The sequence below is a fragment of the Abramis brama genome, assembly GCF_963993115.1.
Source record: "Abramis brama genome assembly, chromosome: 13".
In the NCBI taxonomy this organism is placed as follows: Eukaryota; Metazoa; Chordata; class Actinopteri; order Cypriniformes; family Leuciscidae; genus Abramis; species Abramis brama.
In genome coordinates this window covers 4913655-4939824 of record NC_139975.1, presented here as the reverse complement: position 1 = coordinate 4939824, position 26170 = coordinate 4913655, and the positions used below count along the sequence as shown (strand labels likewise).

The window sequence follows — 26170 nt, the reverse complement described above, 5'->3', positions numbered from 1 at the left end:
ATATGACTCAACCATGTACGCGAAAATAAGAAGAATAAAAACCTCTTATACTTGACTGAGTGCAACTGTTTTTATTCTTCGTATTTGCGCGCGCATGGTTGAGTCCTATTATGAATTGCTCCTGCATTATTTAAATGCTATTTTATATTTTCTGTTTTGCTTTTGACTATTTTCATCTTATCATATTTTAGATATTCGTTTCAAAAAATCTTTTCTTTATATTTCAGCTGTTTTAACGCAAAATGTATACCACAATGGTCGCAGTTCATATAGTTTTTGTATTTCTCTTCAACAGTATTTTTCAGTGTAATATTTCTCTGATGCTCTAAGTGCCGCTGTTGGTCAGTATGTTCGTGTTTTAAACACTCATTTTTAGATCCTCCTCCACTTTCTGACATCATACAGTCTGCAGAATATCTCTTTCATTCAGACGGTCTCTTTTTAACACTGAAGCGTCGAGACATTCGCTGCCCAGTGTTTTCGGGTGAAGTTCGATTTTTCAACCTTTTTAAATCTTTTGTTCTTTGTCTTTTCTTCTGTATGGAACAGAAGATTTGGATGATGTCGGTTCTTTGTTGTTTTTACGCCCAAAGAGGCGCATCTTCGACGCGGATTTCATCATGGCTAATGCAGCCTCTCGTGCTCTGCGTCTTTGTCATGGCCGTTGCGCGCGGCCAGGTCCGTTATTCTATTCCAGAGGAGATGACAAAGGGCTCGCTGGTGGGAAATATCGTTCAGGATCTCGGTTTGGATGTTAAGAGGCTGAAATCTGGTCGAGCGCGGATCTTTACGGAGGACAGTCGTGAGTACATCGGTCTGAATGTGGATAAAGGGACGCTGATAGTGAAAGAGAGGATAGATAGAGAGGAGCTGTGCGCGCAAGTGTCTCCCTGCTCCTTACATTTTCAGATCATTCTAGAAAACCCCATGGAGCTGCACAGAATCGATGTAGAAATATTAGATATAAATGATAATGCTCCTACATTCAATAGAAAGGAAATTGATTTTCAAATAAGTGAATCAGCCATTCCTGGAGCAAAATTCTCTTTAGATAATGCACAAGATTCTGATGTAGGTTTAAATACCATTCAGAGATACACGCTCAGTCCAACTGATTATTTTTCTCTGAAAGAACAGATGGGAAATGATGGATTGAAATATGTTGAAATGATTCTACAAACACCACTAGATAGAGAAAATCAAGAGGAGCATAAATTAACATTGACGGCGTTTGATGGCGGCAGTCCCCAGAAATCAGGCACTATTAAAATAACTGTTCTTGTAATCGATGCGAACGACAATGCTCCTGTATTTAGTCTCCCTGTGTATAGAGTTTCCTTACTGGAGAATTCACCAAAGGGCACTGATATAGTGAGTGTGACTGCAACTGATAAAGACAAAGGAACGAATTCTGAACTGACGTATTCCTTCTCACAAACATCAGGAAAGGCTTTAGAGCTATTCAATATAGATGCTGAAAGTGGTGGCATCACTGTTAACGGGGACTTGGATTTCGAGAAATCAAAACATTTTCAATTACATGTTGAAGCAACAGATAAAGGTGGCTTGACAGATTCCTGTAAAGTTATTATTGAATTAATTGACGTTAATGACAATGCACCTATGATCAGCGTAATTTCATTTTCTAACCCAATACCTGAGGACGCAGCACCGGAGACTGTGATAGCGATGTTGAATGTCAAAGATTTGGATTCGGGGAGAAACGGACAGGTTAAATGTTCAATTGGTCCAAATTTGCCATTCAAAATAGGGTCATCTGCTTCAAATTTCTATAGTGTGACAACCGATCAATTATTAGATCGTGAGAGAATATCAGAATATAATATCACAATAACAGCTATTGATGAGGGCTCGCCATCCTTCTCTACTAACAAAACACTGACACTGAAAATCTCTGATGTCAATGACAACGCCCCTGTGTTTCAGCGTCAGTCATACACCGCATATGTGATGGAAAATAATTCCCCCGGAGTCTCTGTTTTATCTGTTAAAGCGCATGACAAAGACTCTGGCAATAACGCGCGTATTTCATATTTTCTAGAGGATGTTCTTGTGAATGGCGTCTCTGCCTCGACCTATATTTCAGTGAATGCAGAGAGCGGAGAGATTCTTGCTGTCCGTTCTTTTGATTATGAGCAAACAAAAGAATTTAACATTCGCGTAAAAGCGCAGGACGGAGGCTCTCCTCCTCTCAGCAGCAACGCGAGCGTGAAAATAATCATTCAGGACCAGAATGACAACGCGCCTCAGGTTCTGTACCCGGTCCAGTCAGGTGTTTCTGTGGTGGCTGAAATAGTGCCTCGTTCGGCAGATGTGGGTTATCTGGTGACTAAAGTGGTGGCTGTTGATGTGGACTCTGGTCAGAACGCCTGGCTCTCATATAAACTGCAGAAAGCCACAGACAGGGCGCTGTTTGAAGTGGGCTTACAGAATGGAGAAATAAGAACTGTACGCCAAGTGACAGATAAAGATGCTGTCAAACAAAGACTCACTGTTGTAGTGGAGGACAACGGGCAGCCCTCTCGATCAGCTACAGTCAATGTTAACGTGGCGGTGGCGGACAGCTTCCCTGAAGTGCTCTCGGAGTTCACTGACTTTACGCACGACAAGGAATACAACGACAACCTGACTTTCTATCTAGTCTTGGCCTTGGCTGTGGTTTCATTTCTCTTTATCGTGTCTATCATTGCCATACTGTCAGTCAAATGCTACAGATGGAGACGCGAGCGGATGTTTTATAAATCTGGAGCGAATCTTCCAGTTATTCCGTATTATCCGCCTCTTTACGCAGACGTAGGCGGCACAGGAACTTTACAGCACGTGTACAATTATGAGGTTTGCAGAACCACTGACTCCAGAAAGAGTGATCTGAAATACGCCAGACCTTGCAGTGAGAGCATCATTAGTCTGGACACCAGTGGAACACAGACTCTCACGCATGCGCAAAGAGGAAAACTGAATAATGACGATTCTTTTGATCAGGTGAGCTCGGGTAAATAATTATGAATAAGCTTTTCTTGTGTCCATTTGATTATTCATTTTTGTCTCTTTCCGACTTTCTCCGTTCTATTAATGTTCACTGTATTTTTTTAAAGTTTTTTTTTGTAGTTTTGATAGAAGAAAAAAACTGTCAGCTGTAGTTGAAATGTACTGTACTGATATAATTTTGGTGACTGTGTATCTTTCACACTTTTTCATATTAAAACCATAACATTTCAATATTTTATAGTAAATTAAATGCACAGTTTTTTAAATACATTTTCCAGTTGCACTCAGTCAAATAAGAGGTTGAAATTGTGAGTATGTGTGCGCGCATGGGTTAGTCACACTGAATCGCACCTGCATTATTTAAAAGCTATTTTATATTTTCTGCTTTGCTTTTGACTATTTTCCTTACATCATATTTTAGGCGTTCTGTTGGAAACATCTTTTAATTAACATTTCATCAAAAATCTGTCTTAACGCGAAATGTATACTCCTTTGGTTGTATTTCTTTTTTTTCTTTTTTTTTACTATCTCTAACATTATTTTTCAGTGTAATATTTCTCTGATGCACTAAGTGCCGCTGTTGGTCAGTATGTTCAGGATTTAAACACTCATTTTAGATCCTCCTCCACTTTCTGACATCATACAGTCTGCAGAATATCTCTCTCATTTCACGGCTCTTTCTAACATTGGATCATTAGACCATCGACTGGATCTTTTTTTTATATAACTGATATTTACATCCTTTCTAAGTCTTTGGATAGTCTTCTCGTGCATTAGAATATTTGAATGATGTCGTTTCTTTGTTGTTTTTACGCCCAAAGAGGCGCATCTTCGACGCGGATTTCATCATGGCTTATGCAGCCTCTCGTGCTCTGCGTCTTTGTCATGGCCGTTGCGCGCGGCCAGGTCCGTTATTCTATTCCAGAGGAGATGACAAAGGGCTCGCTGGTGGGAAATATCGTTCAGGATCTCGGTTTGGATGTTAAGAGGCTGAAATCTGGTCGAGCGCGGATCTTTACGGAGGACAGTCGTGAGTACATCGGTCTGAATGTGGATAAAGGGACGCTGATAGTGAAAGAGAGGATAGATAGAGAGGAGCTGTGCGCGCAAGTGTCTCCCTGCTCCTTACATTTTCAGATCATTCTAGAAAACCCCATGGAACTGCATAGAATTGATGTAGAAATATTAGATATCAATGACCATGCTCCTGTTTTTGCCAGAAAGGAAATAGATTTTCAAATCAGTGAATCTGCACTTCCCGGGGCTCGATTTTCATTAGACAGCGCCCACGATCCTGACACTGGCACCAACGCGCTCAAGTCATACACGTTAAATCCAACAGATAATTTTGATTTGAAGGTTCTAGCACGAAACGATGGCTCAAAATACGTAGAAATGGTTCTTAAATTACCTTTAGACAGAGAGACTCAGGAGGAGCACAAGTTAACCCTTACAGCCTTTGATGGCGGCAATCCGCAGAGAACTGGCACTGTTAGGATAAGTGTTTCTGTCATAGACGCAAACGATAACGCCCCTGTTTTCAGTCTACCTGTTTACCGTGTCTCTTTATTTGAGAATTCAGCTAATGGTGCTGTAGTAATCAAGGTAAGCGCCACTGATAATGACCAAGGCGCAAACGGTGAGATTACATATTCTTTTTCACGTAGTTCAGGAAAAGCTCTTGATTTATTCCATATTGACACAAATACAGGTGAAATTACCATAAAGGGGGGGTTGGATTACGAGAGGGCGAAGCAGTTTGAGTTAAACATAGATGCTACAGACAAAGGTGGTTTAACTGACTCTAGTAAAGTTATAATCGACATTACAGATGTAAATGACAACCCCCCTGTAATAAGTGTGATTTCATTTTCTAACCCAATACCTGAGGACGCAGCACCAGAAACTGTGATAGCGATGCTGAATGTCAAAGATTTAGATTCAGGACGAAACGGACAGGTTAAATGTTCTATTGCTGCAGATTTACCGTTCAAAGTGAAGTCATCTGCCCAGAATTTTTACAGTTTGATCACTGATCAGCTTTTAGACCGTGAAAAAATATCAGAGTATAATATCACAATAACTGCTATTGATGAGGGCTCGCCATCTTTCTCTACTAATAAAACACTGACACTGAAAATCTCTGATGTCAATGACAACGCCCCTGTGTTTCAGCGTCAGTCATACACCGCATATGTGATGGAAAATAATTCCCCCGGAGTCTCTGTTTTATCTGTTAAAGCGCATGACAAAGACTCTGGCAATAACGCGCGTATTTCATATTTTCTAGAGGATGTTCTTGTGAATGGCGTCTCTGCCTCGACCTATATTTCAGTGAATGCAGAGAGCGGAGAGATTCTTGCTGTTCGTTCTTTTGATTATGAGCAAACAAAAGAATTTAACATTCGCGTAAAAGCGCAGGACGGAGGCTCTCCTCCTCTCAGCAGCAACGCGAGCGTGAAAATAATCATTCAGGACCAGAATGACAACGCGCCTCAGGTTCTGTACCCGGTCCAGTCAGGTGTTTCTGTGGTGGCTGAAATAGTGCCTCGTTCGGCAGATGTGGGTTATCTGGTGACTAAAGTGGTGGCTGTTGATGTGGACTCTGGTCAGAACGCCTGGCTCTCATATAAACTGCAGAAAGCCACAGACAGGGCGCTGTTTGAAGTGGGCTTACAGAATGGAGAAATAAGAACTGTACGCCAAGTGACAGATAAAGATGCTGTCAAACAAAGACTCACTGTTGTAGTGGAGGACAACGGGCAGCCCTCTCGATCAGCTACAGTCAATGTTAACGTGGCGGTGGCGGACAGCTTCCCTGAAGTGCTCTCGGAGTTCACTGACTTTACGCACGACAAGGAATACAACGACAACCTGACTTTCTATCTAGTCTTGGCCTTGGCTGTGGTTTCATTTCTCTTTATCGTGTCTATCATTGCCATACTGTCAGTCAAATGCTACAGATGGAGACGCGAGCGGATGTTTTATAAATCTGGAGCGAATCTTCCAGTTATTCCGTATTATCCGCCTCTTTACGCAGACGTAGGCGGCACAGGAACTTTACAGCACGTGTACAATTATGAGGTTTGCAGAACCACTGACTCCAGAAAGAGTGATCTGAAATACGCCAGACCTTGCAGTGAGAGCATCATTAGTCTGGACACCAGTGGAACACAGACTCTCACGCATGCGCAAAGAGGAAAACTGAATAATGACGATTCTTTTGATCAGGTGAGCTCTGGTGAATGTTTATATATGAATTTTCTGCTTTCCGATTTAACTGTCAGGCATTACTTGACACAAATGACAGTTTTATATCTTCCTCTTAGCTTTTTGACTACATTGTCCGTTTATTTAGTATTTCGTTCAATTAAACATGTGCATTAAAATGATTTTTTTTTAATTATTATGATGATTTTTATGATTATGATTATTATAGCTTTATTTATTTTCTCAGTGCAATATTTATTTTATACTCTAAGTGCCGCTGTTGGTCAGTATGTTCAGGATTTAAACACTCATTTTAGATCCTCCTCCACTTTCTGACATCATACAGTCTGCAGAATATCTCTTTCATTTCACACTGGCTCTTTCTAACATTGGATCATTAGACCATCGACTGGATCTTCTTTTTATATAACTGATATTTTACATCCTTTCTAAGTCCTTGGATAGTCTTCTCGTGTATTAGAAGATTTGGATGATGTCGGTTCTTTGTTGTTTTTACGCCCAAAGAGGCGCATCTTCGACGCGGATTTCATCATGGCTAATGCAGCCTCTCGTGCTCTGCGTCTTTGTCATGGCCGTTGCGCGCGGCCAGGTCCGTTATTCTATTCCAGAGGAGATGACAAAGGGCTCGCTGGTGGGAAATATCGTTCAGGATCTCGGTTTGGATGTTAAGAGGCTGAAATCTGGTCGAGCGCGGATCTTTACGGAGGACAGTCGTGAGTACATCGGTCTGAATGTGGATAAAGGGACGCTGATAGTGAAAGAGAGGATAGATAGAGAGGAGCTGTGCGCGCAAGTGTCTCCCTGCTCCTTACATTTTCAGATCATTCTAGAAAACCCCATGGAGCTGCATAGAATTGATATAGAAATATTAGATATCAACGATCATGCTCCTGTTTTTACTAGAAAAGAGATCAACTTTCAGATAAGTGAGCTTGCCGTACCCGGTGCTCGTTTTACTTTAGACAGTGCGCACGATCCTGATGTAGGCTTGAATACGCTCCAAAGATATGCTCTCATGCCAACTGATTATTTTTCATTGAAAGAGTTATCGCGCAATGATGGTACAAAATACGTAGAAATGATTCTGCAATCGCCGTTAGACAGGGAGAGAGATGAAGAACTGAAATTAACCCTGACGGCATTTGATGGAGGGAGCCCTCAAAAATCCGGAACGGTTAAAATAAGTGTCATAGTAATTGATGCAAACGACAATACACCCGCGTTTAGTCAGTCAGTGTACAGAGTTTCTTTAGCGGAAAATGCAGCGATAGGTACAGAAGTGCTGACAGTAAGTGCTACAGACAAAGACAAAGGAGCAAATGGTGAGGTGACATATTCGTTTTCACAAAGCTCTGGGAAAGACTTAGATCTTTTTAGAATCGATCAGAACACTGGGCAAATTTGCGTAAATGGCCTGTTGGATTATGAAAAATCAAAGCAATACGAACTGAATATTGAGGCCATGGATAAGGGAGGACTCACAGATAATAGTAAAGTGCTCATTGAATTGACTGACGTTAATGACAATGCACCTGTTATCAGCCTTATCTCATTTTCCAGTCCCATCCCAGAGGATTCCGCCCCAGACACAGTGATTGCGATGCTCAACATTAAAGATATCGACTCCGGTAAAAACGGACAATTTAAATGCTTCGTTAATTCAGATTTGCCATTTCGCATCAAATCGTCTTCCTCAAATTTCTACACTTTAGTTACTGAGCAGATTTTAGACCGTGAAAATATGTCTGAATATAATATTACAATAACTGCTATAGATGAGGGCTCGCCATCTTTCTCTACTAATAAAACACTGACACTGAAAATCTCTGATGTCAATGACAACGCCCCTGTGTTTCAGCGTCAGTCATACACCGCATATGTGATGGAAAATAATTCCCCCGGAGTCTCTGTTTTATCTGTTAAAGCGCATGACAAAGACTCTGGCAATAACGCGCGTATTTCATATTTTCTAGAGGATGTTCTTGTGAATGGCGTCTCTGCCTCGACCTATATTTCAGTGAATGCAGAGAGCGGAGAGATTCTTGCTGTCCGTTCTTTTGATTATGAGCAAACAAAAGAATTTAACATTCGCGTAAAAGCGCAGGACGGAGGCTCTCCTCCTCTCAGCAGCAACGCGAGCGTGAAAATAATCATTCAGGACCAGAATGACAACGCGCCTCAGGTTCTGTACCCGGTCCAGTCAGGTGTTTCTGTGGTGGCTGAAATAGTGCCTCGTTCGGCAGATGTGGGTTATCTGGTGACTAAAGTGGTGGCTGTTGATGTGGACTCTGGTCAGAACGCCTGGCTCTCATATAAACTGCAGAAAGCCACAGACAGGGCGCTGTTTGAAGTGGGCTTACAGAATGGAGAAATAAGAACTGTACGCCAAGTGACAGATAAAGATGCTGTCAAACAAAGACTCACTGTTGTAGTGGAGGACAACGGGCAGCCCTCTCGATCAGCTACAGTCAATGTTAACGTGGCGGTGGCGGACAGCTTCCCTGAAGTGCTCTCGGAGTTCACTGACTTTACGCACGACAAGGAATACAACGACAACCTGACTTTCTATCTGGTCTTGGCCTTGGCTGTGGTTTCATTTCTCTTTATCGTGTCTATCATTGCCATACTGTCAGTCAAATGCTACAGATGGAGACGCGAGCGGATGTTTTATAAATCTGGAGCGAATCTTCCAGTTATTCCGTATTATCCGCCTCTTTACGCAGACGTAGGCGGCACAGGAACCTTAAAGCAAGTGTTTAATTATGAGGTGTGTGGCACTACTGACTCCAGAAAGAGTGACCTGAAATTTGTTCGACCTTATAGTCAGAGCATCATTAGTCTGGACGCCGGTGGAACACAGACACTGCAGCACATTCAGGAGCATAAACAGATATCCAGAGATACAGAAAATCAGGTGAGGTTTGAGGAATGAGATTGTGTTTAATTTAATTTTTAATTAGTTTTGTTAATGCTTCATTTTAAAATATACTCTTATTTAGTGATGTGTTAAAGTGTACTATAAACATTGCGTATTGGCGTGAATGGAGTTTTACGCATTTGTGTATTTTCATTTTGACTTTCCACAAGAGGCTTTTGTCTATTTAAAAGTGAATACAATTATTTCAGCTTGTTTTGAAGAAACAAAGTGTTTTTCTCCACTATAGGTCTTTTACAATGATGTGCGTAAAAGTGGATGTTTCCGCTTGCACCTTCCAGCACAGCACTACCCCAGTTTTCATAAACAGCTCTCATAACGCGTGTGTGATAAGCAATTTGTAGTTCTTAGATTGAACCCTAAGTGTCGCTGTTGGTTGATAAGGTAGATCTGGCTGATTTTATGCATCATACACGCCTTCCGTGCCACTTGGGCAGTGCATTTAGTACAAAGCCCTGCGCACCGCAAAATCTGGATGACGCATTTAACAGGCAATATAAATGCTTTGTTTCGTTTTTAAATTTCCCTTTAATTATTAGACATTTCTTCGCTGTCGAGTGGATATTTTATTTAATATTTTTGTGAAAGATAAATCGAAGCTTCACCATCAACATGAGAAGGAAGGATTGCCATTCTGCATGGCCGTCGTGTGTTCTGCTGTTCTGTGCACACTTTCTCTGTGGCGCGTACGGACAGGTCCGTTACTCCGTGCCAGAGGAGATGGCACCCGGTTCATTCGTCGGAGACATAGTTAAAGACCTAGGTCTTGAGCTTAAAAGGTTGACAACGGGGAAAGCGCGGATATTTACAGCAGGTGGCCGGGAATATGTCGAGCTGGACCGGGAGAAAGGCCACATCATTATTAAGGAGAGAATCGACCGGGAGCTTTTGTGCGCTGGTGCGGTATCAGCATGCAGTCTGAGCTTTGAAGTCATCTTAGAAAATCCCATCGAGCTCTATCGCATCACCATAGAAATATTGGATGTTAATGACAACAGTCCTGCATTTCCAAGAGGTGAAATTACATTGGAAATAAGCGAGTCTGCTTCTACAGGAGCGCGTTTTACCGTGGATAGCGCAGTTGATCCTGATGTTGGCATTAATAGTATTCAGAGTTATTCAGTTCATCCTACTGACAATTTTACACTAAAGACACAAAGTCGATCCGGTAGCAGTAAAAACGTCGAGCTTGTTTTGCAAACGCTTTTAGACCGAGAGAAGCAAGAACATTTATATTTGACTCTAACTGCTAAAGATGGAGGCAACCCGAAACGCACTGGCACGGTAAAAATACACGTTATTGTTTTAGATATAAATGACAATGCTCCGGTTTTCCAAAAGGACACATACAGAATATCTATCCCAGAAAACACCGCAAAAGGATCGTTGCTGATTAATGTTAATGCAACCGATGCAGATACTCACTCAAATGGACAAATTGGATATTATTTCGAACACACCACACCCAAAATTCGAAACCTGTTTTCTGTCGATCCATCTAGTGGTGAAATAAGATTGATAGGTGAGCTTGATTTTGAAGAGTCTTCAATACATGAGTTTAAAATTCAAGCTAAAGATCAGGGGGGGTTATCAGATTCTTCCGAGGTGATTGTGGAAGTAACAGACGTAAATGACAACACACCAAAAATGACGCTTATGTCTTTCTCTAACAGTATACCTGAAAATTCACCACTTGGAACCGTAGTGGCCATGATAAATATACAAGACAGCGATTCTGAAGAAAACGGAAAGATTACCTGTTTTATTGACAGAGACCTTCCGTTTAAAATCGAATCATCTTTGACTAATTATTACAGTATTGTCACGGACTCAGAGCTAGACAGAGAAGACATACCTGAGTATAATATTACCATTACAGCCAAAGACAGCGGCAGCCCTTCTTTGTTTAGTAAAAAGACATTGAACGTTAAGATCACTGATGTAAATGACCATGCACCGCAGTTTGAACAGGATTCATATAGTGCGTATGTGATGGAGAATAATTCGCCCTCTCTGTCTTTGTTCAGTGTTAAAGCGCATGACGCAGATTTGGGAGCAAACGCACGCGTATCCTACTTAATTTCAGATAATGATTTGAACGGCACACCTATTTCGTCTTTTGTTTCTATTAACTCCGACAGTGGGACGATTTATGCAACAAAATCGTTTGATTATGAACAATTAAAATCATTTACAATCACAGTAAAAGCGCAGGACGGAGGCTCTCCTCCTCTCAGCAGCAACGCGAGCGTGAAAATAATCATTCAGGACCAGAATGACAACGCGCCTCAGGTTCTGTACCCGGTCCAGTCAGGTGTTTCTGTGGTGGCTGAAATAGTGCCTCGTTCGGCAGATGTGGGTTATCTGGTGACTAAAGTGGTGGCTGTTGATGTGGACTCTGGTCAGAACGCCTGGCTCTCATATAAACTGCAGAAAGCCACAGACAGGGCGCTGTTTGAAGTGGGCTTACAGAATGGAGAAATAAGAACTGTACGCCAAGTGACAGATAAAGATGCTGTCAAACAAAGACTCACTGTTGTAGTGGAGGACAACGGGCAGCCCTCTCGATCAGCTACAGTCAATGTTAACGTGGCGGTGGCGGACAGCTTCCCTGAAGTGCTCTCGGAGTTCACTGACTTTACGCACGACAAGGAATACAACGACAACCTGACTTTCTATCTAGTCTTGGCCTTGGCTGTGGTTTCGTTTCTCTTTATCGTGTCTATCATTGCCATACTGTCAGTCAAATGCTACAGATGGAGGCGCGAGCGGATGTTTTATAAATCTGGAGCGAATCTTCCAGTTATTCCGTATTATCCGCCTCTTTACGCAGACGTAGGCGGCACAGGAACTTTACAGCACGTGTACAATTATGAGGTGTGTGGCACCACTGACTCAAGAAAGAGTGACCTGAAGTTTTTGCGGCCCTCTAGTCAAAGTGTTTTAAACGTTGACTTAAGTGGCACGAGGACTGTGCCAAAGCAAAACAGGAATACAGAGGAACCAGATGTTAGTGCAGAGGTGAGAAGTCTTGCTTATACAGTATTTGGTCATTTCATTTACACTTACACCCTTCTGAACATCATCACAATAGATCTGGCATCTATAACTTTGTCTCAAATGCTGCGTGTTCTATCATAATTGCTCAATTTCTTCAAATCAGCTGGTGTTTTGGTCATTTTAGTGGATGGATGAATTTGGTTCTCCTGAAGTTCACACATTTGTCCTAGTAGAGGAACCACATATGTTGTTGTTATTGTTGTTGTTGTTTTCTTTATTGAACAGTAAGTCTATTGTTTTAAAGTGTGCTTGTGCTATTTTACTTTTAAACTGGCTTGATGTTTGTCATCTAGTGTGTTGACATTCATATTCAGAGTGCCTTAAGTATCTAAATAATTTTTGGATCAACAATATGTTCATGTGTTAGGCAAAGAGAGAAAATGAACTGTGGAATATGAACTGTGGATATAACTTTCTTAATGTGTCAGCTGGTGTTGACCCAAGAGGAGAAACAGGAAATGTGCTCTGATTTCACAGACTGAAGAGTCGCGGGGGAGGGGTTGTGTGTGAGGCGAAGCTAATGCAACACAATAACATCCAAACCGATTACTTGCTTTATCAGATGAAGAATAATTAGCAAAGCAACTGTATGCATTCTCAGATATATCAGATTTAGTTTCATCAGAATTGTGATGGTGTAAATGGATGGAGTGTGAGAGAGACGGAGAAGGACAAATGCTGCAGGAAGAACAGGGACACCGCACACTATTCTTTCATTCACTGACCCATTTTCTGCTTCACACACACATTATTGCCCTGATCATGCAGTGGCACTAAAACATGTACTGATACACACACAGTTCAAATTATTTGAGGAGAAAAGGCAAGTATGTAATGGTGAACAAGATGAGTGGAGAGAGAGAATGCCAGTGCGCACTCAGTATCTCTACATAAGACCACTGCAATGCGATGCTGGCGGCCATTTTGAGCATCTACACAACTGCGCAGTTCTGTACATACAGACAGACAGTATTTGATTCCCAGAGTCATGAAGGGTTTGGAGAAATCAATGACCTTCTCCCTCTCAGCCGTGATGGTCAGGGCGGCCACAGCCAAGTATAGAAGATGAAGATGAGGGAAAATGAACCGTATGCAGACAAATTAGTGACAGAGAGAAACTCTAGACATGACTCGTTTCAGCATTGTAAGAGTAAATGTAAAAAAAAGTCTGAATTTGTTTACTATTGTGTTCGACAACACAGCTATCATAAATGAGCTTAAAAATGCTTATATCATATTTAGAAGTGACCTTGTTTTTTCCGCTCTTGCCCATCAATAACAGACAAGCCCACATTAAGTTGTGTCATCACTTATCTTATGTCTTGTTCCACTCTGAAATGCATCATATTACAAAAGTAAATTTGGTACTAAGAGCCATTTTATGTTGACTTCAACTTTCTAGCTTGTATATTTTGGTTTATTTTCCAGTGTTCTCTACAAGCTGCTCTTTGATAGACTCATTATTTGTGGAGCCTCTGCAGCACATTAAAGAGGAGCTGTGTAAAGAGAGACATGTGCTCGTCAGATGTTCTGCTACTACAGGAAGTCGCCACGTTTTAGCCACAGTTTTAGTGCCTTTTTCATGCTATTATGTCTCTGTCTTTATGAAATGAAAAGAAGTTTAAATGTCTTTAGCACTGACCTGAATTACATGCAAGGTCACTCATGCACTAACACATGAGTGTTTGTGTGTGGTGCACACATCCGCACTTCTTCATTTGTGACCGTGTGAACCGTTACCCTCTTTGCCTTGAATGTCCCACATCTGGACTTCATTTCTCTAATCTTCAGTTCCTGGACTTGTTAGTGCCTTTTCTTTAATGTACACCATAAACCCACATGCTCTTGAGCTTTGAGGAGCTGTTTCCTCACAAATCACTGCAATGAGCTTCTCGCTTCAAAGCATTCTTTATTGGCAGATTGCCACTGTATAAAAGCCAGTATGAAAGGTCAAGGGTACTGTTTTATATATATATAACTATAACTAACATGGCTACGTTGGATTGTTTTTAGGTTACACTTTCTTTTACAGTACTTGCACTTACATGTACTCATGAGAAAAGTTTTAATGTGTTCTTAAGGTGTACTTACCTGAGAAAATACTGGAGTTAGGAGTAGGTTCAGGGTTAGTACCTAGTTATTACACAGTTATTATAATTATTGTAATAAGTACATTGTATGTATTGGGGACAGGACTGTGAAATAAAGTGCTAGCATTTTATAATTTGAGTGCGTTCTGTCAGGTGTGTGTATGCTTACTTTACATTACATTAGGAACAAATATGTTAGGTAACGCTATCAAGGTGAGGTGTTTAAAAGCTTAAAATGTAATATATAAATGTTTTAGTATGCTTATATTTTGCTGTGGTTATAAAACATTACACATCTTTGCAAGAAAAATAGATTATGTTCCGTGTCTCTTGAGTTTATCATAGTGTAAGAGTTTAAGCTTTATTTTCTGCTCTTTAAGGCTTCTCACATCTCTCCTTAAGAAGTCTCTCCTGAGCTTTGTGAACAGGTGTGGCTCTCAGAGAAGATTAATACGGGATGATCGTTGATTCGGAGAGGAATGCTGTTATTTAAAGTGCACATGCTCTCATATACATGTAATACAGTTCATACAGAGTCATGCTGATCTGGGACATCCATGTGAATCATTCTGTGTGAGATTGTGCATATTGATTTGTTGGTTTATACCGTGTGTGTGTGTGTGTGTGTGTGTGTGTGTGTGTGTGTGTGTGTAGCCTGCAGCATACTGATCCTCTGAAAGGATTAGACTGGGTTTATCAAGGCCAGTGAGACAGTAGGACAGAAACGCATACACACACACTCACACACACACACAGTGACAGCAAACTAAAGCCATGATGCAAAGCTATTCACACTGGTTGATTAGGTTTCTTATATCTGAGAGTGGGGCGTATCTTTATGATTTCCTTTGCTTCCTGTTAATGTCAGATACAAATATAATTATTTATCATAAAAACAAAGTATTCTTAGAATTTTTTAGAATTTTCTATATAGAATCTAGTGTTCTTGACTCAGTTTTTAAAGAACTCTTTGACAAAAAGGTTCCATATAAGGAGAAATGTCTTAAATGAGCGTAATACTTTCATTTTTAACAGGTTATTTCATTTTTTTCTAGTGGTAAAGTATGTAAACAAGCTGTTTAATTTATAATATGCTAATTAAAACAAAATGAATCAAATAAAACTAAATTAATAGAATGTTCATGATGTTCCAAGGTTCCATATAAAACCTTTTCTTCTAAGACTGTAAAGTGTTATTGTTTGATTAATTTTCTTTTATATATATATATATATACAGGTATATATACTGTATATCAAGTGTCTCATCTCTCTGTACAAGAGAAGCTGTCTTTCCCTCATGTGTATTTCTCTCCATCCTTTCACCCATTTCTCCCCTCCCCCTCTCCATCTGCACCGCCTGCAGTCTTTATCTGATGTATTTGTGAGTTCTACATGGTCAGCGTGAAAGAAAACACCCCAAAACATGCATATAATTCCCTCACAAGCCCTTACATTCTGCTTATAGTGACACTGCTGATATTTCTAGCTTTGTATGGTGCATTAGCATAAATTACATTAGTTTGTGCTTAAGTATGAAGTGGTGTTGAATTTCTGATGTTTTTATGGAGGATAACTATCATTTGTTCTGTGTTTATGTCATAAATGCCCTCTGCCTTCTCCTCTTCCTTTCCTGGCCCAATTTCCATCCCTTGGTGGGATGGTGTTGCCACGGCAACAGGCAGGGCTGTACCATTATTCTTGAGTCCACAGGGGGGCAGTGAAAGGTTCAGGGCTGGATGTGATGTGGTGAGCAGTTGCTGAAGGCTTAAAGACTCCCCTGTCATGGATGGAGGCATGAAGCCACCAGAGATTCTGGGTTAATGTGTTGGGGGAAGGGACAAGCGTGTGTGTTTTTATAGGGAGCATGATTGCATCAGTGAGAGCTTGAAATTCTGTTATAAGCTAAACATATTTTCTCATTATTTTGCGTACATATCCGTGATTGTTCAAGAGGATATAGATCTCTTATTAATTATTCTACAATAATACTTTATTGTACCCCATTTGTTCTAAAATAGTATGTTAAATAAGAGTTTTTGAGAGATTTGATCAGGACCTGACCACATTGTGCACAACTTCATGTCTCTAATAATATTACAATTTACAAAATATATTGCCAGAGACAACAGCACATACCTTTGAGCACTGTTGTCATTGTGAGGGATTTTTTATTTTTTTTTTGCATTGTCATCTGCTGTCCTCATAAAATCCAAAAACCCAATGTGTGTGTGTGTGTGTGAGAGAGAGAGAGAGAGAGAGAGAGAGAGAGAGGGGAGATATGGAGGTTTGAATTATTAATATCTGAAGCTGCTGCTCATCAGATGTGTTTGATTTCTCTCTTTTCTCCTTTCTCTTTCATAAAGCTTTCTGTCTGACTCACGTAAACAAATGTTCATGTATTTGTGCTCTTGCTGTCTCGATCTGCTGAAGGTTTGGTAAGTATGAGGGTCCTGCACACGTCTGCTGTTGCATCACTCTAATCAAATCTGTTTTTCTTCTTCTTTTTCATGTCCATGTTGCTGCTGATGCTGTGATATCTTCTCCTGCTCATGTGTCTGATCCACACCTGTGTCTGCAAATAAAGGTAAGAGTTGCATTGAAGACACACACATGTATCACCCAATTGTGTGCTTGTTTCTTTTATAAAATGCATTCTACTCATACCCCAATTTTATTTTATTATTCCACTTCGAAAGGTAGATCTAAGCATAGATTTGTTTTCTACAGATACTCGGATATTTTGCATTTTATAATGTACACTACTAGTCAAAAGTTTGGACACATTAATTTGTTTCTCATCTTAAAATAATTTTAATTATTCTAAAGGCTTCCACTTAAATGCTTGCTGTTAGTTTTGTAGATACATTTAAATTGTGTCTATGAATGTCTTTTTCAATTTTTTTTATATATATTTCTTTCTTTATTTCTTTATTATTTTAAATTGATGAGCGGATGCTTAAGGAAATGTATATTCTAACTGTAGAAAATAATAAGAAATAAATCGGTGTGTACAAACTTTTCTCTGCACTTAAACCCTATAAATCTTATATTGTCAAGTTTTTCACATTTTCTCATGATATTCACCCGTGAAAGGTGTAATTTCCACATTGTTTCTGCTTTTCTGGTGTTTTTTGAATAGTGTACTGTGGAATATTTAAAAAGGAGCAACCTACAGCTGAAGTAGTTTATACTTTAGAAAATGTAAACTTTAAGATTTTCAGCATCTGTGCAATTTAACTGGGACTGTTGTATAATGCAGCTGTCTGGGTATGTGTGTGTAGTTAATCTGTGTGATAAAAGACTGCTTTGTTGTTTGGATCGAGGTTGATTTCTTTGTATAAAGAGGTGGCTGACTTGTTTACTGAGAGCTGATTTGATTACGTGCGTGTGTGTGTGTGCGTGTGTGTGTGTGCGTGTGTGAGTGAGTGAGAGAGAAGCAGATGGTTTGGTCGGCTGCGTGTATAAGCAGGCGTTTAGCTGAGCGGCGCTGTCCGCCACGGTAGTGCTGAAACGGGCTCTTGCATCCTTTTCCTTCTCTATATCTCTAATAACAACATTTGAGATCCGCTCTCTCTCACACACCTCTCACTTGCTTTTTATATAGCTTTAAGTTTTGTATTTATCATTAATCGTTTTATTTTATTTATTTTTTATAAATTGTTTGGACTGTTTTCGTGTCCTTTACGCATAAACGTGTATGTGCGCATGTAATGGACTGTTTTCCGCTCGCCCCTCCCCTCCTCTCCTGCTACTGAACACACGCGCAGAGCTGCAGTTCATGAACTCACCACAGGGCGGCGGTCAAGATAACACACCGACACACACGTGCTGCTGTCAGTCACATGGTTATAATTTAACATACAAGCTTTAAGAGGTCTACAAATCTATAATCTGTACTCAGTTAAAGATTTATTAGCATCATATGGTATTAGTTTTACACTAATTATTAATATTTAAAGAAAGCAATGAATAGCAACCAAATAATAATACAAGTAATGGGTAAAACTTTACAATAAGGTTCATTAGTTAACATTAGTTAATGTATTTACTAAAATGAACTAACCATGAGCAATACATTTGTCACTGTATTTGTTAATATTCTGTAAATCCAGCTGTTTATTATTTGTTCATGTTAGTTCACAGTGCATTAACTAATGTTAACAAGATTTTAATAAAGTATTGGTAAATGTTGAAATTAACATTAACTAAGATTAATAAATGCTGTGTAAGTGCAGTTAATTATTAGTTCATGCTAACTAATGTAGTTAACTAATGTTAACTTATTGTAAAGTGTTACCAAATAATGTTTAATATGAATATCGACATAGTTTAATAATGTTGGATAAGGTTTAACATGGATTTATAAGAATATTCTATAAATTATAAATAATTATAGCAGAATAATGATATATTTATATAAATTTGATTTATATAATTATAATATTAACACTTTACAATAAGGTTTCATTTGTCAACATTAGTTAATGTATTAACTAACATGAACTAACCATGCAGTACATTTGTTATTGTTGTTGTTCATATTTGCTAACATTAGTTTATAAAAATCCAGCTGTTCATTGTTCATGTTACTTCACAGTGCATTAATTAATGTTAACAGATACAACTTTTGATTTAAATAGAATTTTAGTCAATGTTAAACATTTAAATTAACATTAACAAAGTAATTATGCTGTAGAAGTGCAGTTCATTATTAGTTCATGTTAACGAATGAAACCTCATTGTAAAGTGCGTGTATGTATGTGTGTGTATATATATACTGCATTCTGATGTATATATATATAGTTATGCAATAGCTACTATATGTTGTTATACAATAATTGAAATATAATTTTTTGTAGGTTATTATTATTATTATTAAATAGCAGAACTGCACTGACCAAGACATTCATCCAGCCCCTCCTTACCGAACCATTTCACATGGAGCAGAGAGCATGGACTTAACTGATGTTTGACAGATTTGTGACAGACAAGTGACATTCATCCATATAGTGACTTTGATCCTGAGAACATTTCTTTAAGCCTATATACTATATATTAATTAGATCAGTTCTAAAACTTCATTAGGGGATATATATATATATATTAGGGGTGGAACGGTACACAGAAGTCACGGTTCGGTTCATACCTCAGTTCAGACATCACGGTTCGGTACGAGTTCGGTACAATGGAGGGAAAAGCAAAACAAAAATGCAGAAGCTTGTGCATGTCTCAGGCTGTACCACCAAAGGAAAATGAACGTCTTAAGCCTTGTATTTTTTAAATAAGATGTATTAATAAAGTAAAGGCATAGAACCAGTTTATTTGTAGTGCACTGACAATAGTTTTATATAATTCGTTTATTAATTAAATTACTAAAAAGACAAAAATACATTGAGATATGTTTGGTAATTGTACCTGAATGAATTGAAAATTAATTTGCTACATTTCAGATTAATATATTTGTTTTCCTTAAAATTTTAATTAACAGTAACTTAAACACTTTGCAGTTTGAATGATGTCCTGCATAAACAAAATGACGGAGTATGTTTTTATGTTTCCACTCACACACACTTTTCGATCGCGATCGCGCCTCTCTCTCTCTTTATCTCTCTCTCACACACACACACACACACACACACACACACGCACACGCACACAACATAGCCTATTCCAGAATTGCAAATTGCAATCTTTACTTTGCAGCCTGCTTCAGAGCTAAGGCGTGGCTACAGATTAGGTGTCCCTAAAGAACCCGCGTATCTAACAGTAGTTCCGCATTACATTAATTAATTTGCACGCGAGTTTTATTTATTTTTATACCGTGTATTCTCCGTGTAAATTTATGTACCGAACCGTGACGCCCGTACCGTTTCGGTTCAATACGAATACATGTACCGTTCCACCCCTAATATATATATATATATATATATATATATATATATATATATATATATATATATATATATATATATGCAAAAGCCTCTAAGTGCCATCTGAAAATTTCTTCTAGAATGATCATTTGTATCAAGCTTGTATGTTGATGTTTAGTTATTTCACTTTAATGGCAATGAAAATGACCTATTAATTGTCATTAAAGTGAAATTACTGAACCTAAATATATGAGCTTGATAAAAATTATCATTTTAGAAGAAAATTTCAGATGGCACTTGCATATATATATATATATATATATATATATATATATATATATATATATATATATATATATATATATATATATATATATTAGTTTTGATAGTTTTAAAAATAAACAGAAGATCTGTCTTACAACGAAACACTTAAGTTTTTATTAATCAAATGTAATGGGATGAAGAGGGGAAAAGAAAATCACTCTTGTTGAAACTGCGCCGTCTAGTGGCCTGTCGGTGTAGTGAGTTCTCGACGTGAAGAGTGTTGTAGAGTTTGGTTTTTTTTCTGTATATTAAATCGCCCTGATATAATTTCTCGTCACTGACTTATCATTTTAAAACATATAATTCCGTATTTATTACCGTGAAACGCAACATTGCCTGTGTTGTCAGTATATGTGTTCAGTGGTTGTGTGGTCTGTGGCCGTGTTCTCAAACTGGCCGCATGTCTTTCAGTATTTAATGCTGTTTATCTGGGCTCGTAAATATTTAAAACCACATGCCATGGGATCACAGGCATGTGTGCTGGAAACAGGTCGACCTGAGCTGTGAAAGCTTCTCCACGCTCTAGGGGAAGTGCGTGGGTCTCACTCTCTCTATATGTGACTGTGTGTGTGTGTGTGTGTGTGTGTGTGATAGGACGGGCCTCTTTGTGACTCAGTCTCCGCCCTGTTGCACAGCGGAGGCGCAGCTAATTCAGGGAGTTTGGGAGAAGAGCTGGATGGAGGACTGTTTTTTCCTCTCGTGTTATTTCCCGAAAGGTTTACAGCCATCATGAAGTATGTTAAACTTCTTTATTCACTCCGCGCGATTTGGATTGCGTTACGCACGACATCGTAGCGCCGCTTTAACTGGAATATGGATTCTATAAGACGAACAAGTTGAAACTTTTCCCTTCCCCGGATCGCTCATAATGGAGCGGAGACGCTCGTGGCCCGCGCTCTGCCTCGCGCTCTCCCTCATGCACCTCTCAATCGCGTCTGGTGAGCTCCGTTATTCGGTACCGGAGGAACAGAAGCCGGGGTCTGTCGTTGGGAATATAGCGAGAGACTTGGGTCTCAGCACCACGAGGATTACTGAAAGAAACCTACAGGTCATGTCGGAATCTAACGCGCAATTTTTCGAGGTAAATCCTAACGGTGTCTTAGTTATTAGAGAGACGATAGATAGGGAGCGCATGTGCGCGTTAAGTTCGACTTGCTCTTTGCACCTTCAAATAATTCTTCAGAACCCTATAGAAATCCACAGAGTTCTTGTTCAGATTGATGATGTGAACGACAACGCGCCGCAGTTTCCAAACGTGAATTCATCACTCGAGATTTCTGAGGCGACCGCTCCGGGAACGCGATTCCGTTTGGAAAGCGCACGCGATCCCGATGTGGGCATCAACTCCCTGCGCACGTACAGCCTCTCTTCGAGCGACTATTTTGTTTTAAACGTGGAGACTAAAAGCGACGGCACTAAAATTCCAGAGCTCGTCCTGGAAAAGGCTTTGGATCGTGAGACACAGGCCGCGTTTCGCCTCTCGCTCACGGCCGTGGACGGAGGACAACCGGAGAAATCCGGAACCACACTCCTGCTTATTAGGGTGCTGGACGTCAATGACAACGCGCCCGTGTTTGACGAGCCGGTGAAAAGGGTTAGTCTCTTGGAAAACTCTCTTCCAGGTACACTTGTGACAAAACTGAATGCCACTGATGTAGACTCTGGGATAAATGGGAAAATTTCCTACATATTCAGTAAATACACACCAGAGAGAATCCTTAAAATGTTCAGTGTTGATTCTACATCAGGGGAAATCCGTGTTGTGGGGGATGTGGATTATGAGGAAGCAAATGTGTATGACATCACGGTTCAAGCCCGGGACGGAGGCTCTCCCGCCATGGAGGGATCATGCAACATCAAAGTGGAAATAATCGATGTGAATGATAACACTCCGGAGGTGACGCTGACCTCCCTGACCAGCCCCATCCGGGAGGATGCAGAAACCGGCACTGTCATTGCCTTGATCAGTGCAAAAGACTTAGATTCTGGGGACAACGGGAAAGTGACACTTAGAGTATCTCATGGACTTCCGTTTAAATTAAAGTCAGCGTTTGGTGAACACTACACGCTTGTGACCGACGGACGTCTAGACAGAGAGGCCATTGATGAGTACACTGTTGTTGTCACGGCGACCGACTCCGGCTCGCCTCCTCTGTCCTCCCAGAAGATGTTTGCGGTCCGTCTGTCAGATGTGAATGATAATGCTCCAGTGTTCTCGCAGAACTCCTACTCAGTGGATGTAGCTGAAAATAACGCTCCTGTCACTCTGATAGTAAGCGTTTCGGCTTCAGATCCAGATGTGGGCGACAACGCCCGACTGTCTTACTCCATCCTACCTACCAGCATCCACGGCGGCCCCGTCTCCTCGTACGTCTACATAAACCCAGAGAATGGGAACATCTTCACCATGCGCTCTCTGGACTACGAGCAGATGAACGCGTTTAAGATTGAGGTTCAGGTGCGTGATGCCGGATCACCTCCGCAAGCATCTAATGTGACCGTGCACGTTTTCGTGGTCGACCAGAACGACAACCCTCCCGTCGTCCTTTATCCCATCCACTCTGAAGAGGACGGGCTCCGGCTGACCGTCCCACACGCCGCCCCCGTCGGACACCGCGTGAACAAGATCGTGGCCGTCGACCCCGACAGCGGTCACAACGCATGGCTCTTCTACAGCATCGCTCCCGGGGACGATTCCTCACTGTTTGACATCGAGCCGCACACGGGAGAACTGCGCACTACACAGAAACTCATGGACGATGAACAGGGGGGTAAAACTCACCCGGCTTACAGCTTCGTGGTGGTTGTGCGAGACAACGGAGAGCCAGCTCTGTCCACTAGCGTTTCGGTCACGGTTACCATAGAGGAGAAAAGCGCAGACAAATCTACAGACTTCCGAATCATCCAACACAAGGGGACTGGAATGACGGACGTCACGTTGTACCTCATAATCGCCCTGGGTTGTGTGACTGTGGTGTCGCTGTTGACTATGGCGGTGCTCTTGGTACGGTGCATCAGGCACAAGGACGGTTCGACGTGCTGCTATTCCAGGACGGGTTTCCGTTCCCGGCACACTTACCAGCAGAGAGCCCATAAGGACCTCCACCTCCAGCTTAACACTGATGGACCCATTAGATATATGGAGGTGGTGGGAGGGCCTCAAGATCCTCACACACGGACCTACAGGCCCTGCTACTCAACGCTCTCCAGCAGGAGCGACTTTGTGTTTGTCAAGACTCCCATGTTGAGTCATAACAACACACTAAACATGACTTTGACTAGGAAGCACTTAATGAACTCAGCCAATGAGGTGAGGGCATACTCATCCCCACAGCCAATCAATGTTGTGTGACTAATGAATTTTCTCTTTATTGTGTCTCTTCTGCTCACCAAGGCTGTATTTGATTAAAAATACAGTAAAAATGTATATATAAAAACAAGTAATATTGTGAAATATTACAATTTATAATGACTTTTTTTATTTGAATGTTTTAAAATGTCATTTATTCCTGAATTTTCAGCATCATTACTCCAGTCTTCATTGTCACATGATCCTTTAGAAATCATTCTAATATGATTTGATGCTCAAGAAACATTTCTGATCTTTATCAGTGTTGAAAGCAGTTGTGTTGCTTCATATTTTTGCGGAAATGGTTATAGATTATTTTTCCCCCTCAATTCTTTGGTAAATAGAACGTTCAAAAAGAAAAGCATTTATTTAATAGAAATCAAACATGTTTCTTGAGCAGCAGATCATCATATTAGAATGATTTCTGAAGGATCATGTGACATTGAAGACTGGAGTAATGATTCTGAAAATTCAGCTTTGATCACAGGAATAAATTAGATTTTACAATATATTCAAATAGAAAACATTTCTTTTAAACTGTAAAAATATTTCACAATATTACTATTTTTACTGCATTTTTTGAGCAAATAAATGTAGCCTTGGTTAGCAGAAGAGACTTCTTTCAAATACATTTTATTTTATTTTATTTTTTTTAATCATAATGATTCCAAGCTTTTGACAGGTAGTGTAGGTGGAAAAGAATTTCGGGTAATGTTTCAACCACAGGGCTGATTATTACTCACGCTGAAGCCTCTTTTGTGTTTTCTCGAGTTTCTCAATGTTTTAGGAGCATATGATGCAGCTGGGTAATGTGTTAAATATGCTTCAAGTGAACGTCATAGTGCAGTTTTTATGTCTTGGCAACTGGCTTCCAAAAACTGCAGTAGACTGGCAGGGTGTGAGTCCTGTGACTCAACAGGAAGAGGGAGGAAGAACAGAGAAAAGATGAAAAGAGTGTGGATAAATTAGGACAAAAAGAAAAGCATTTAGCAAAAGTCTGGATGGTGTCAGACAAGAAGGGAGGAGAAAATTAAGACACAGTAAGGAAAGAGGCTTAGAGAGTATTGGAATAACATGAACTTTGGGATTTTAGAGTTGGAAACATGGTTGTCAGAGGGAAAAAACAGATTTAGATTAGTGATAAAATCCAATGTAAAAGCTGGGTCCTGAAGCAAAAACATTTGAGAACTGTTTCTAGATTTTACATTGGACATCAAGTGGAGATGCATGTACCAAAACTGTTTATCATACAGAAGTGAACAAAAATGTCTTCTGGTTCCCAACTGATGTGTCAGGGACAGCTGGGAAAATCCATGCTGTAATAAAATGCAAGTAATAAATTAAGCTAATCTCGTATAACCAAACTATACATGGTTATATGAGATTAGTTGCATTTTATTACATTTTATTTTTCCCTGCTGTCCGTGAGCAATCATCTGAGAACCACTGGATTAGGCGGAAGACATGAAGCAAACAGATATAGAGCAGACATCAAGAACGTACAGAACAGAAACTCTAAAGCGAGGTTGAAGGAGACATGGACAACAGATGGACAGGAAGAGGAACAGATCGACAGATAGAAGTGAGCGTTTGGATGGGGGAAGGAAAAGGCGGGAATATGCCGAATGAAGAGAGAGAAAGAGGAAGTAGGTTCTGGAAGAAAGAGGTGGCGGAATAACAGGATTCCAGAGGCCATTCATTGACCCCTGACTTCCTGTTGTGCTGAACTCATTTTATTGATTCCATACGTCTGAGTCATGTGACCTACTGTGTGTGTGTGTGTGTGTGTGTGAGCGTGTCACATCTGGGTTATCCCATAGGCAACTGTGATTTACAATTCTCATTTCCATGAACTCTTGAGTAGGAATTGTCCGTTTATATTTGCAAGTTTCTCCTTGTGTCTATGGCACATGAAGTAGTTATTTGTAGAGATTTGGGCAAGTGTGATATGAGTTTGCTGTTTGTTGAAACTGAGTTCCTCTTTAATCTCCTGTGTTTATGTCTATTGAGGGATGAGCCTGAGAAATGGAGATTTTCCTCTTTTTCTTTCTCCCATTCTGGACATAATGTCCCATCTCTAAGTCTCTTGAGAGTCGTTCTGTCTCTCGGGTCGCTGGGCTGCCATCTGGCTCCACTATCATGACACGTGCTGTGTGTGTGTGTGTTTGTGTGTGTGAGAGAGAGAGAGAGAGAGAGAGAGAGAGAAAGGTGGGCATGTGAGTTTCAATAGAAATGGAAGAATCCCTAATGGACCTGAGGACAGAAAGAGGGCTGTGTGTGTGTGTGTGTGTGTGTGTGGTCC

The 26170-nt window shown here is 40.3% G+C and overlaps 2 protein-coding genes across 20 annotated transcripts in view; both read left to right on the top strand.

The window, feature by feature from the left end:
* The window catches only part of LOC311095149 (protocadherin gamma-A11-like), a gene marked incomplete at its 5' end in the record, with an annotated part of 169103 nt that overhangs the window by 129554 nt on the left and 13379 nt on the right, over positions 1-26170 (top strand). Inside the window, one exon of one of the 19 annotated variants that reach the window (XM_084133535.1) lies at positions 3288-6240. The exons of 16 other annotated variants lie outside the window; for them this stretch is intronic. In XM_084133535.1, the coding sequence (XP_083989661.1) occupies positions 3796-6240 (2445 nt within the window). Of the gene's footprint in view, positions 1-3287; positions 6241-9415; positions 12197-21148; positions 23830-26170 lie in introns of those variants that run through there. 2 more of the 19 variants (XM_084133551.1, XM_084133548.1) reach the window with 2 other exon arrangements.
* LOC311095154 (protocadherin gamma-A11-like) lies at positions 233-3040 on the top strand. The gene has a single exon (XM_084133558.1). The coding sequence runs from the start codon at positions 541-543 to the stop codon at positions 3019-3021; it is 2481 nt and encodes an 826-aa protein (XP_083989684.1). The 5' UTR covers positions 233-540; the 3' UTR covers positions 3022-3040.

Bases quoted from the DNA above. Each gene is read 5' to 3' on its own strand.
- LOC311095154 (XM_084133558.1), top strand. From the start codon at position 541: ATGGAACAGAAGATTTGGATGATGTCGGTTCTTTGTTGTTTTTACGCC.